The sequence below is a fragment of the Rhodotorula toruloides genome, assembly GCF_000320785.1.
Source record: "Rhodotorula toruloides NP11 unplaced genomic scaffold Scaffold25, whole genome shotgun sequence".
In the NCBI taxonomy this organism is placed as follows: domain Eukaryota; kingdom Fungi; phylum Basidiomycota; class Microbotryomycetes; order Sporidiobolales; family Sporidiobolaceae; genus Rhodotorula; species Rhodotorula toruloides.
Window position 1 is genome coordinate 188,666 of NW_015622985.1, and position 12,327 is coordinate 200,992.

General features: G+C 61.6%; 6 protein-coding genes across 6 annotated transcripts; 3 read left to right on the forward strand and 3 right to left on the reverse strand.

Annotated features, from left to right (window-relative positions):
* Positions 1–114: 114 nt before the first annotated feature.
* RHTO_04085 (uncharacterized protein) lies at positions 115–1,614 on the forward strand (the record flags this gene model as incomplete). Its single annotated transcript, XM_016417753.1, has 1 exon — positions 115–1,614. One exon carries the CDS (start codon positions 115–117, stop codon positions 1,612–1,614), a length of 1,500 nt encoding a protein of 499 aa, XP_016270912.1.
* A 207-nt stretch (positions 1,615–1,821) lies between these two features.
* On the reverse strand, positions 1,822–5,063 carry RHTO_04086 (amino acid permease-associated region; the record flags this gene model as incomplete). Its single annotated transcript, XM_016417754.1, has 9 exons — positions 1,822–2,243; positions 2,302–2,379; positions 2,439–2,967; positions 3,032–3,186; positions 3,247–3,320; positions 3,381–3,520; positions 3,576–3,674; positions 3,730–3,986; positions 4,043–5,063. 9 exons carry the CDS (start codon positions 5,061–5,063, stop codon positions 1,822–1,824), a joined length of 2,775 nt encoding a protein of 924 aa, XP_016270913.1.
* A 757-nt stretch (positions 5,064–5,820) lies between these two features.
* On the reverse strand, positions 5,821–7,629 carry RHTO_04087 (uncharacterized protein; the record flags this gene model as incomplete). The annotated part of the gene is made up of 5 exons (XM_016417755.1): positions 5,821–5,942; positions 5,998–6,859; positions 7,008–7,198; positions 7,257–7,335; positions 7,393–7,629. 5 exons carry the CDS (start codon positions 7,627–7,629, stop codon positions 5,821–5,823), a joined length of 1,491 nt encoding a protein of 496 aa, XP_016270914.1.
* Positions 7,630–7,990: 361 nt separating this feature from the next.
* Positions 7,991–8,797, forward strand: RHTO_04088 (protein of unknown function DUF2611; the record flags this gene model as incomplete). The annotated part of the gene is made up of 4 exons (XM_016417756.1): positions 7,991–8,080; positions 8,162–8,181; positions 8,523–8,651; positions 8,722–8,797. The coding sequence occupies 4 exons, from the start codon at positions 7,991–7,993 to the stop codon at positions 8,795–8,797; spliced, it is 315 nt and encodes a 104-aa protein (XP_016270915.1).
* Positions 8,798–9,013: 216 nt separating this feature from the next.
* Positions 9,014–10,566, reverse strand: RHTO_04089 (uncharacterized protein; the record flags this gene model as incomplete). The annotated part of the gene is made up of 6 exons (XM_016417757.1): positions 9,014–9,259; positions 9,325–9,552; positions 9,610–10,092; positions 10,154–10,372; positions 10,427–10,484; positions 10,541–10,566. 6 exons carry the CDS (start codon positions 10,564–10,566, stop codon positions 9,014–9,016), a joined length of 1,260 nt encoding a protein of 419 aa, XP_016270916.1.
* A 304-nt stretch (positions 10,567–10,870) lies between these two features.
* On the forward strand, positions 10,871–11,842 carry RHTO_04090 (ubiquitin-conjugating enzyme E2 J2; the record flags this gene model as incomplete). The annotated part of the gene is made up of 7 exons (XM_016417758.1): positions 10,871–10,971; positions 11,041–11,128; positions 11,208–11,280; positions 11,354–11,399; positions 11,457–11,518; positions 11,588–11,772; positions 11,831–11,842. 7 exons carry the CDS (start codon positions 10,871–10,873, stop codon positions 11,840–11,842), a joined length of 567 nt encoding a protein of 188 aa, XP_016270917.1.
* Positions 11,843–12,327: the final 485 nt, after the last annotated feature.

Here is a 12,327-nt window from a genome sequence, read left to right on the forward strand (position 1 = left end):
TCCTCTCCTCCTCGTGCCCAGACGGACCGGCTTCGAACCCCGCTGCACCACGCTTGCTCCTGCTGCCGCCTGCTACGCTTGCTTGTACTATCTTCGCCTGCGTGACTGAGACCGATGTCCACTGTCTCGTTGTCGAGCCATGCCGGTCGACCGCCTCCTTCGCTCGTCTCCTCGAGCGGCATCCTGGCCACCTCCCCCACTTCCTTGCGGTCGCCATCGACGTTCACGACCGTCACTGCATCCGGGCACATCCCCTTGCAACCATCGAACTTCCCACTCCTTCACTCGCTCCTCGACTCGCCCGAGTACCGCCAAGCGATGCGTAGCAACCCGGAACTCGCTCGTGGGTCGTCCAGACGGCATAGCAAGGTCGTGAACCAGGAGGCGAAGCAATCGAGGCTATCTTCCTCCTTCAGCGGTGGCGGCGGCTCGACTTCTCGCGCGCACGCCTCGAAGTCGTTTGTATCCGGCTCTTCCGTGGCCGGCAGTATCCGACGACCGCGACCATCCGCGTTTGCACACGCTGCGCCTCAGCAACGCAGCGGTGCTGGCGGAGACCGGCAGCAAGGCCGGAGAACGTTGCCGCCTCTGCCCAATCCTCCGTCAATTCCAGCGAATCCGGCCGGTCCGCCAGTTTCAGCCGATCCGCTTTCTCTTACCCCTCATCGCTCACCAAGCACGACGGCCATCCCCATCTTGCCGCCAGCGTTACCGCATCTCCCGCAGACTTACCCCTCACGCTCCTTCAGCCACAACCCCTCCAGCTCCGCGCCGCCTCCCCGCTCTTCCTTCCGCGACGCTATCGATAAACTCAAGCGCATGTTGCAACGGGGCGAGCATCGGCGACGAGATCGAAGCGGCACCGTCACCTCGCTCGACACGCTACCTAGCGGTTCAAGCATGCTTGACCTCGCCGATGCAAGGTCCAGCCGCACAAGCTTGATGAGTGATCTGTCGCGACTAGGCGACATGGCCTACGTCGACGTCGTGGCGGAACTCGTGCGCGTCGAGCCGGACTCGACACCGCAGGCGCCTGCAACGACATCCGTCAAGCCTTCCCGCGGTCCCCGCGCGCTCTCCGCGCCTCTCTCGCCAAGCGAAGCGAAGTCTCGACTCGAAGCCCGCGCACCAGCACCGACCTACGCCGCCCGAACGACCGACGTCGAAGCCTGGCGCGAATCGCGGCGGCAGTTCCTGCTCGTCCTGCAAGAAGGACCGCCTGACTCCGCCCTCTCTTCTGCGTTGTCTAACAAGTCGCGCGAGACAAGTCGAGCAAATGCGACCCGACCGAGCATCTTTCAGCGCCGTCGACCTTCTTTCCCTTCTTTCTCTCGACCACAGGCGAGCGTCATGCCTTTCTCGCTCGACACACCACTTGAGCGCTCACGCACTGTCGACGACGCCGCCCCTCCTCTCGAACCCGTCGCGAGCGAGCCGAATCGACGATACTCGACTTACGGAAGTCGCTGGCTGGAAGGAGCAGAGTTGGTCGAGGTGTTGTCGAGGACGAGCGGGAGTGTACAGGCGCAGGAGGAGAAGCGGGTATGGCGGAAGTGGTGCGGATGGGTCAAGGAGCGAGTGGAGACGGAAGCAGGGAGGGCTCGGGAGGGTTAAGGCGGGCAACCTGTACCTCTGACTGATTACGGAAGCTAGAACAAGGGGTGTTGTAGGTCTACAGCGGTATGAACTGCACAACGGAAGAAGGGGTAATAACACTGCGCCGTGACAACGACAGATCCCTAGAACGAGACAGCCGGAAGTTCCCATACAACAACCTGTCCAACAGCGCGATAATCCTTACAGCCTGCGCAGCTGGCGATGTCACCGAATGCTGCGCTCCTCGTCGACCTGTTGACGGGACCCTCGATCTCGACTCCGACTCCTGCTGGGCGACCGACTTCCTTCGCCCTCCTCTTCGCTCGACCCCTCCTCGCTCGTGTACTCCGACGTGTATTCGCTCCCCGTCATGCTCGCCAACATGCCCGTCTCTCCCGTCCTCACGCCATGCATGTCCCTCCCCGGCCCACCAGTCTCAGTCGACGTCCACTCGCCCGACCCGTCCGTCCCGCTCGTCGCCCAGACATGCGCAGTCCGACCGTGTTGAGCGGAAGTCGTGACGTGCGCGTGGGCAGTCGACTTCTTCTTCGTCCCGCCCGGACCGCCTTGGGAAGAAGTCGAGGGGAGGTCGACTTCGGCGCCGATTGTCCAGCGCGTGGTCGTCTTGATCGGACCGGCGTAATGGGCTGCGGACGGATCGAGCGCGTGAGTAAAAGAAGAGAGGAGGACGCGAAGAAGACGCACAGTTGCCGTAGAGGACCCACGCCGTCGAGCTGAGCAGCAGGACGCCGACGAGCATAGCCGAGGCGTACGAGACGTTGACTGCGCATTTCGACCGTCAGCTCAAGCGCTCCAAGAGGAGAATATGAAGGAAGACGCACGGGAAGTGACGGGATAGCCAGTCGGTAGGCACATCGTGACGATAAAGACGAGGAGGAAGAGCGCGACCGGTACCGCAAGGGGCTTGCTCGCGCCCCTGAGCGTCCACTTCGCCCTCCCATCTCCTCGCAAGACGTCGCGGTCGCAGACGAGGTAGAGAAGGATCGGGGCGACGTAGCTCGCCGTGCAAGTGATTCCCGCGCCTTCGAGGAGGGTCGTCGCGATGATCGACATGTTGATGGCGAGGAACAATAACGCAGGACAAGCGATCGCCCAGGTGACCCAAATCGCCGCCGTAGGCGTCCGGTTCGTCTTGCTCAGCCGTCGGAAAAAGTTGGAGAACGGCAAGGCGGATTCGCGCGAGAGGGCCCAGATGTAGCGCGAGGTGGCGAGGAGTTGGGCGACGTTTTGGAAGAGGAGGGAGATGACGACGCAGATGAGGATCACGGCGGTGTATTTGCGGGGGATCGAGTTGGCGATGAGGGCGATGGAGGGCTGGAGGGCGGGGTCGGCACCGTCGATGTTCATCGTCTGCGGGCGCGCGAGGCGTCAGTCTTCCGTACACGAGTCGTGAAGCGGGGAAGAGCGGACGCACGGCAAGCAAGACGCAAATCGACACCCAACCCATCGCATAAGTCGCCGCAACGCTCCAGAACATCGCAAGCGGGACAGTCCTTGAAGGTCGCTTCGTGTCCTCGGCCATGTGCGCGGACGCCTCCATACCCGTCGCGACGCAGGTGAGGACCCAGCCTGTCAAGATGGGGAGTCAGCGGGCTGCGAGCGGCGAGGAGGGAAGAGGGACGGGCGTACCGATCATGTAGACGTAGCTCTTCGAGGTGAAACCCGTCGAGTTGCGATAGCTTGTAAAGACATACTCTGCCGAGCTGCCAGAAACCCTCGTTAGCTAAATCCCGTTGCTCAGGCGAAGCGAAGGGCCGACTCACAAGATGCGTTCAGACTTGGTCAAGAGGATGATGTTGATGATGAGGAAGAAGGCGACGATCAAGAAGCCACAGACTCGCCAGAGCCAAGGCGAGCGCGAGAGGCGGGACGAGACGACGAGGGCGGAGAAGCAGAGGGTTCCCTGCTCGGATACGAACGTCAGCGGATGTTGGAAAGGGTAGAGAGAGGCGACGCACCCAAGAGATGGCGACGGTCACCCAGAAGGAGTAGTTCCGTTCTGTCCAGAGACCGACGACGCCGAGGATGATGTGTGCAAACTGCCAAGTCACGACAATCTGTGACCCCTCCTCGTCAGCCCTGACCCCGCTAGAATGAAGGGAATGCGCGCACCTGCAGCAACACATGCGAGCACAACAACAGACTCCCGACCACCCAACTCGCATACCTCGCCCAGGGATTCAAGCTCTTCTTACTCCGGCACAGTCGAAAGACCCAGGTGAACATCGCGCCTGCGACAGGCCAGGTCGATGCCATTTCGCCCAGGACGGCCGCGAGGGAGATCATGAAGAGGCCGGAGAGGGGCCAGGCGATGGCGTACATTGAGCCGCCGCCGGCTTCGAGGGCTGTCAGGACGCCCAGGACGGTGCCTGCGGATGCGCAAGAGTTAGCAAGGATCAGCGGAAGAAGCTGGGATGGGACGCACCTGGCAACCCGCCAATGTTGCACAACGAGATCCCCCAACTCGCGAAAAAGTCGTAGTCGCGCGACAACTCCTCGTCGAATCCTAGCGCCGCCAACCGCTTCTTATCATACAGCCCGCTCCTACGGCCCATGATGCTCGACTTCCACGACTTGAACGTGCTAGTCGGGTCTACTGGACCGTCTGGGTCGTGCGAGTAGTGCGAGCCGTGTGAGGGTGAGGATAGCGGGAGGACGGAGGTGGTTGTGCCGGGTGTGGAGAAGAGGACGCCATGTGTGTGCGTATGGGCGTGCGGGAGAGTTGGAGAGGAGGCGGAGGATTTCCCCTTCGATTCGAAGGAGTCGGGCGAGGGTGGGCCGAGGGCGATCGTAGTGGGTTGGAGGTGTGAGGGAGACGCTGCGGGTGGTAGAGGAAGGTAGGCTGACGGAGGGGTCGTAATGGGTCCTTCGGCAGACGACGAGACGGCGGGAGAGAAAGCGAGGTGGTGAGAGGAGGTCGACGGGGTTCGGGCGGGCTGCGGTCGCTTCAAGATGGACTGTAGAGGCGGTCTCGATGGTTTCGAGGCGGGTTCTGCAGCAGGCGGCGGAGTGTTCGAGGATGTCGACGCTGTTCGGCCGTCCTCCGAGGCGGAAGGGTCGCCCAGCAAGGCAGACGAGCGCGACGACGGCCACTCGCTCGCATGAGACGCATCCGAGCCACCCTCTGCCATCCCTGGAATGCCGTCCACGCCCTCGCGTGCGCCGTCCGCGGTCCCAGCACCCTCGCCCGGCCTGTTCGCCTCGACGACCCTCCTGCTGCCGTCGCGCTCGACGACAGCCAGCTCGATGCTCCACTCGCGTTCCTTTCCCTTGAGAGAGTGTCCTGGAAGTGCAGAAGAGTCGCCGTGCACACCGCGCGGGTGAGAGTCGCCTGCAGCCTTATCTCGTCTCTGGGGGTGCGGGGGAGTTGGCCTGGCGCGTGAAGTTGACGGGCGGAGCGAGGGCGGCGGCGGCGGGTCGTCTCGTGGGTGCACGGCCAGTGTCATGGCTGCACGAAGCGAGTCTGGCTCGCCCCTGGCCCCTCGTGCGAGTGGGCTTTGTGGCGGTCCTTGGCTGGGAGAGGAGACGGCGGCCGAAGCGGGTTCGACGGCGGGTAACTCGGTGGCTGTGCGGTGGTAGTGTACTGTCTCAGCAGGCGAGCATGTCCAGCGCCGTTCACTTAGCCAACGAGTCAAGTCGAAGCGAAGTGGAAGCGGAAGAAGCAAGGCCTCGATCGCGCACGACTTGCCCAACGACATCGTCGTGCTCACTGGCGTGTGCTCTCCGTTGGGAAATGACGCTTCCTTAGGGCTCACGCAAAGAAGCGCGAAAGAAGAGAGAGTTGCGACGAGGTAGCGAACAAGGACGAGAGCAAGGGAGAGAAGAAGGCGAGGAACGAGGAACGATACTCTGTTGCAGCTGTAAGGCGCGCAAGAATGGCATACGGATTGTCGATCCATCGAAGATGCGAGGATGGACGAGAGACGCCGGCAGGGGTCGAGGCGAGATGTAGGCGGACGTCAAAGTCGAGGCGACAAAGGCGTTTCAGGCTGACAAAACGCAAGTCGGCCCGTCCTGAGCTGCGAGGGGGAAAAAGAGAGCAAGGTCAATCACTGAAACCTGTGCTCAATGCCTGAGAAAGGCGGAGGAGGGAGGAAGAGGTGAGGCGAGACGGACCTGAGCGTGCGTAGCGTTCAGACGACTGCAGAGGAGGCAGGCAAGCGGGCATGGGCTCTTCACCTGCCGTTTAGAGACAATATCAGTTCAAGCAGCCTTGTCGGCGGAAGCTGCAAAGAGGGACGCGGACGCACCAGCGAAAAGCGTATCGAGCAACAACTGCTTACACTCCTGCCACGGCGTCTGGAAATCCGTGATCCTCCGCACGACTGCTCATAGACACCGTCAGCAGCCATTCGAGAGTGCGAAGGAAAATGAACGCACTCGCTTCAGGATCCGGTAGTTCGTCGAGCAGGTCTTCTGCCTTACGTTGACGGGACTGGCGGTCCTGCATGAGCGTGCGGTAAGGCGAGTTTGGCATCTGGTGGAGCGTCTCCGGTGCATGCGGTCGGGAGGGAGTAGTTGGAGTCCAGGTGGAGACGGAGACGGGAGGGGCGGGAGGAGCGGGAGGAGCGGGAGGAGCGGAGAGGGGAGAAGCCAAGACGGGGTCGAGTCTCGCGTCTGCGTCGTCTTCGTCTGTCGAGTCGAGCGGAGGCGGAGGCGGAGGCGGAGGTGCGGGCGAAGGAGACACCTCCTCATCGGCATGTACAGCCCAAAGAATCGGTGTGAACCAGCTCAAACACCCACTGCCCCACCCAGGCTCGTACTTGACCCATTTGATCGCGCCCGTCTCCTGTTTGAGTGGGTCGCGGAGGATGAGGTGTGCGGCGACGAGGTTGGCGTCGATCAGTTTGCGGACGCGCGGGTCGAACGAGTTCCAGACGGTCGGGCCTGTGAGGCGCTCATGCCAGAGGATCTTGCTGAGGAAGTTGAAGACGATAGCGGGAGCGGAGGGCTGCGAGGCGTTCGGTCGGGTGGTGAGGTAGCTGAAAGGCTGGAGAGGGCGTCCGTCCGCATGGAGGAGGCGTCCGTCTGGCTGAGCGTCGAAGTAGCGCGCCTTGCGCAACCGCCTACATCGAGCAGCTATAACGGCCAGGTAAGCCTCCAATGTCAAGTCGCCGTCCAAGTCGTCGTCCTCATCGTCTTCGTGTGCGGACGAGGAGTCCTCAAAGGCAAGAGCGGCGTCAGGTTGTTGCTCAAAGGGCAAGACAACGACTTCAATGCTGGATGTGCCGTATGTGCCAAGCTGCGAGCCAAGGAGGTCGGGCTTGAGAGCAACGATCTCATACCGAGATTCTGACAGCCGGAATGCGTGAAGAGCCGGTTGATATTAGTCGTCCTGCACAGCATGAGCGTCAAACCTGGCGGTGGGTCAGAGCACTGGACAAGCTCACCAAGTTGCGTAATCCAGGGCTCGGTCTGGCGCGGCCGTTCCTCGATGCCTGGCGCTTCATGGCTTCGAAGCGCACACGTCGCCAGTGGTCGCACTCAACTAGCGCATTCATGAGCGCTTTGAGCGAGGAGGCGGAGAGCGAAATGCCAAAGGAGTGGGAGCAGCTGAACGCGAGGTGAGCACCTTCAGACACTACAGTACAGGGGATGCGGTCAGCCTTCGCTCGCTCGAGAGGGGTGCACTGGCGCACTGAGCATTGTATTGGCTGGAGACTGGAGGAACTCGCCGACGTTAGCGCCAAAGAGGCCAGTCGCTTCGAGGATTGCGCTCTGCAGACGGGTCCGCGGTCAGCAAGTCACTGCGGGAAGCCGGGGAAAATCACAAACCTTCAGACCGCCATCGGTGAAGGGATCGATCAAGCGCGCCTGGACAATCGCGCCTGAAGAGGGAGCCAGCGGGAAGCATTCGCCTTCGAGAGCGAGGGTGTCATCGGGGAAGCGGGCTGATTGCAGGTCTGCCTGCGGCAGATTCCGTGCACTGTCATGACCTGGTCCAACCGGGAAAGAAGCAGGGCGCGCCTCGTGCAGCTCGTGTGGAAGAAGAGGGAGCGGTCCAGACGACATTGGAAGTCCAGGGTGTACAAGTTGGACAGTCTGACGCAGACGCACGTCAAGTCTCGGTGCGAGCTCGATAGACCGTACAGAACGCTCGAGAGTTTCAGAGCACGCCTCTGTGCGATGCGAGTGTCGAGAACGACCAGAGGGCGAAGGAGGCCGAGGCGCGGGCAGGCAATGCAGGGGCAGCAAGCTAGCAGGCGTAGCAAGCAGTCTTCGACACTCCAGCCGGCCCACAAGCAGTACCGCGGAGTTGAGTGAGCGGTCGTTGGCCAACCCAGGAGCTGGCGAGCGAAGAGGATGTGGTTGCACCTCCGCCGTTCCCCGTCCGTCGCTCCAGCCATGTCCTAGTGAGTCTAGACAGCCCTGAATGAGTACCAGCAGTACCGCACAACCACCACCATCCTCCCCCGTTGCCGCCGAGCCGCCCGTCTCATCCCGACCTCTCGTCGACCTCGAGGTGGCAGAACACGACGAGCGAGCGCTGGACTGGCTCAGGGAGGATTGTATGCTGACCTTGCGATTGCTCATACCCGCGCAGCACCATCTTTGGCAAGAAGAGTGCGTCTCGTCCCCTCGCTCGCTCTCCCCGCGCTCATCGCTCGAGGTGAACCTCGCTGAGAACGCTGTGCTGACCTTGTTTGCGCCCGTCCGCAGTGTACGTGCTCCGCTCATTAGATCAGGCTGGCCGACTGGCCGCGCCGTCGCCTCTCTCGCCATGCTGACCTTGCTCCCTCCTTCCCCTCCTCGACCTCGCTCATCTTGACCTACAACGCTCGAACGCCGTCCTGCACCATCGCCCACTCGCCGATTCGCTTCTTCGACCTCACGCCTCCCCATTGTTTGCTTTCGCCTAAACCCCGACTACGCCTCGCCGCTTCTCTCCCATCTCGCCTGCGCAGCCTCAACGAGTACATCGCCCTCGGCACCTACGGCCTTGTCGGCCTCGGCGCATGGGCTGCCACTCGCGGCGGCAGCGACGCCAAGAAGGCTGACGACTCGAAGCTCGACATTACCAGCCAGACGGACGAGTGCGTCCCCTTCGCCCCTTCCTTTCCTCCTTGCTTGAGCTGAGCTGACGAGTGTGGTTGGGGGAAACAGCAAGGAGATGATTGCGTTCATTGAGAACTTTATCAACAACGAGGAGCACAAGGCAAAGTCGGCGGGCGGTCACTGAGCGGTATAGACGTCCCGGTTCTCGCAAAACATCTTTGACGGACTTCGTGTGGCTTGTTCGAGAGGAACAGCGAATGCGCGTGAGCCGAGAGAGCCGGCTTGAGATAGCGCCAACTCAGCTCAACCAACCTTTCTTGTATGGATCGTTCCTCTCGGCGCCTGGACAGACAGCTTGGACAGACAGCAAGGCTTCTCGTACACGCCACACCGGCTCAGTCTACGCAGTGAGCGACACCTCCTCTCCCTCCCCTCCTTCGCTCTCCTCCTCATCCTCTCGCTCTCCCTCAGCTCCCCCATGCCGCACCTGCACTCGCACAGGCCCCAGCGAGCTCATCAACCACTTCTCAAACTGCTCTGTCGGTCCACCCGGTACTCGGAACTGCGTCTCCAGCACGTCCTGGATTTGCGGATCGGAGCGCGCGAGGGACGAGTCGTGCGCGGCCGAGGTCCAGAAGGTGGTGACCTGCTCAGCCCAGTCTTCAGCTGTCAGAAAGAAGCGAGGAGATAGGAGAGGAGAGGGAGGCGCACCTGTTCTCGGAACTCTTCCTTGTGCAGGATCGCCATCCTCTGCAGACTCAACGCTCGCAAACGGTCCAAGACGCCTTCTGTCTGCGCTGAGATGGCTGAGATCGCTGGTGCGAGGAGGGAGGATGCGGAGGGCGGTGGAGAGGGGATTGTCGCAGGTGGAGCGAGGAAGGAGAGGACGAGGAGGACGGTGAAGAAGAGCGCGCGCGCGAGGTGGAGTTCCGAGTGGAGCTGTGAGCATGCGTCAGTAAGATCTTGTACGGCGACAGACGTCTTGGCGCAACGCACCATCGAGATCTTGCCGCCGACTCCGCCTCGCGCGCCATCCCAAGTCAACCTCTTCCATACCTCCACCCCGGCTCCCGTTACAACCGCCAAGACCATCCAAGCCCTCCACCTCTCTCTCCCATTTCCGCTCAACAACAGTCCACACCCCGTCAATGCCGTCAAACACGCGACAGCCGTCCCAGGCGCGATAGCAAGAAGGTAATCCGTCCCGAGAAGTCCGGCTGCGCTCGCAGTCCCGGGTGGTCGACACCATGCGCATTGCATGAGTGGGCCGGCGCCATAGGCGATGTAGGCTAGTCGGGCGTCGAGGGTTTGCAGCCGCGAGGCGAGGGCGAGTTCGGGTTCGGAGAGGGGACGGCCGAGAGAGTGCGACCAGGCTCGGGCGAGGGTTTCGGTCGCGAGGCGGATGTCGAGGGGGTGACGGAGAGTCGGGAAGAGGGAGGAGAGGAAGGAATGGGGCGTTGAAAGCGAGAGAAATAGGTTCTGGACCAGGAGGAGACGAGGTCAGCTTGGAAGTCGCTCGGATCGGACAGCTTGGACGGACATGTGGAGGTGATAGAGCAGAGAAGACGGCTACAGAGACACCCAACGCAACGAGAAACAGCCGGAAGATGGCCAGTCTAGGGGAGTCGACAAGCATGCGAGGAGGAGGCCGGTTGACGAAAGCTGGGTGCGCCGGCGCCCTCGAGCCCTTTGGCGCTGGGTTGAGAAAGGACTGAACGAGTCGAATACCCTTCGGCACGAGGTACGGCGCCGAGATGACCTGCGAGAGGGGTTCGTGAGCGAATGCGCGACGTCAGGATGCGAGAGGCAGCACCAGCGCGGTCTGCACGAGTCCATTCTGTAAGATAGCAGTCATCTCGAGCTCATGCAGCCTGCGGACCAGCGTTCAGCGAGATTGAGCGGTGTGGTCCTCGTCGAACAGGCGAACTCGCTCTCGTTGCGGTCGTCCACCATCGCTGCACACGCTAAAGCGAGCTGAGACTGTACTGACAAGCTTCTTACTGCTTTCTGCTACCGTCCCTCCTACGCCCTGTCCACCTGAAGTCCTCTCCTCGTCCCCCTCCCGGTTTCACCACTTTCATCTCTTCCCGACTCTGCCACCTCCCAGCGGGCTAGACAAGGTGCGCAGAGGCTCCTCAGGCGTCTTGAGTCCGTTTCGCAGTATTAACGATCGCTCTCGCAGCTCGCAGACCCGCCTGTCCCCCTCTTCAGCACCCGGACTTCCCCCGTACCCCTGTCTCCTCCCCTTCCTTCCACCATGTCCGCCTCGAAAGTCGCCCTCAAGCGCCTACAAAAGGAATACAAGGCGCACCAGGCCGATCCTCCTCCGTTCGTCTGGGCTAAGCCGAATGAAGCCAAGTGCGTTCCGCTTCGTCTCGCTCGCAGTCCTGATTCCGGCAGGCTGACTTCCATTCGGATGCCGTACAGCATCCTTGAGTGGCACTACATCTTCCGAGGACCGCCCGATACACCCTTTGCAGGCGGAGAGTATTGGGGGACGATTATCTTTCCGAAGGTGAGGATTGCACGCTTCTTCAGCGTCTGTCGCGGATGAAACCCTGCACATACTGATTGACGGTACCGTGATCTCACAGGAATACCCGTTTGCGCCCCCTGCATTGCGGATGATGACACCCTCAGGCCGGTTCGAGTCGAACAAGTCGATCTGTGCGTACTTCCCGTCTCTCCGGCTCTCCGCGGAACATGCACTGACTTGGCTCAACCTTACAACGCTACGCAGGCACGTCCATGTCCGAGTACCACCCCGGATCGTGGAACGTAGCATGGTGGGTCGCGCCGTCCGCTCCGCCTCCTCGCTCACCGCTAACTTCTATCATTCGCAGGTCGGTAGACACGATTCTCGTAGGCTTGCTGAGCTTCATGCTGAGCGACGAGATCACAACTGGTGCGTCGTCCCTCTCCTCTCCCTGCTTTCCTTCCCGCAGAACTGACTCGCTCTTCCTCCCGCACCCAGGCGCCGTCAAATCGACCGACGCCGAACGTCGCGCTCTTGCAACCAAGTCCCACGCATGGAACATCACTCAACCCAAATTCAAGACCATGTTCCCAGACTATGCGACAACTGCGATGAAGGATCTGCCGAATATGAGCGGGGCAGCGCCGAAGCCGGCTGGGTTGCAGGGCGAGGGGAAAGTGCCGGTGCGTCCGAGCGATACTAAGCGTTCAGTCGAGTGTGCTGACTTGAAGCGCACGGCAGGGTAGCTCATGAACGGTTCGACGGCCGCGGACAGAGGCAACATAACGGCGGCGGGCGGTGCGGGTTCGGCAAGGGTACGAGGTACCGGCTTGGGTGGCTCTGCGCTGGGCGTACTCGCGGGAGGTGCGGTTCTGGCGGTTGCAGTGGGTGTCTGGCTGAGTTGGCGGTAGTCGAGGGCGTGCGGCGGGTCGAGCAGGCTTCTCGGCTGTCTTTGCAGTGCATTCTAGAGTAATGTGCGTTCGTTTGGCTCGTCTCAAGTTGCTTCTCGTGCAGGGTCGAGAGTTATCTCGTTGTAATCGGCTCATTACAATCCGGCTGTATTCCATCCTTATCTTCCTCATCGCTTCTCTTTCCCACACTCCTGCTGACTTGCCGAACCGTGAGCTCTCTGCCGTGCTTCGGACAAGCCCGCCTTGCTCGCCCAGACCCGCCAAACCCGCCCGTTCCCTGCCCCTCCTCCCTATCCTCGTCGTCATCTCCAACCTCGCTTCCACCGC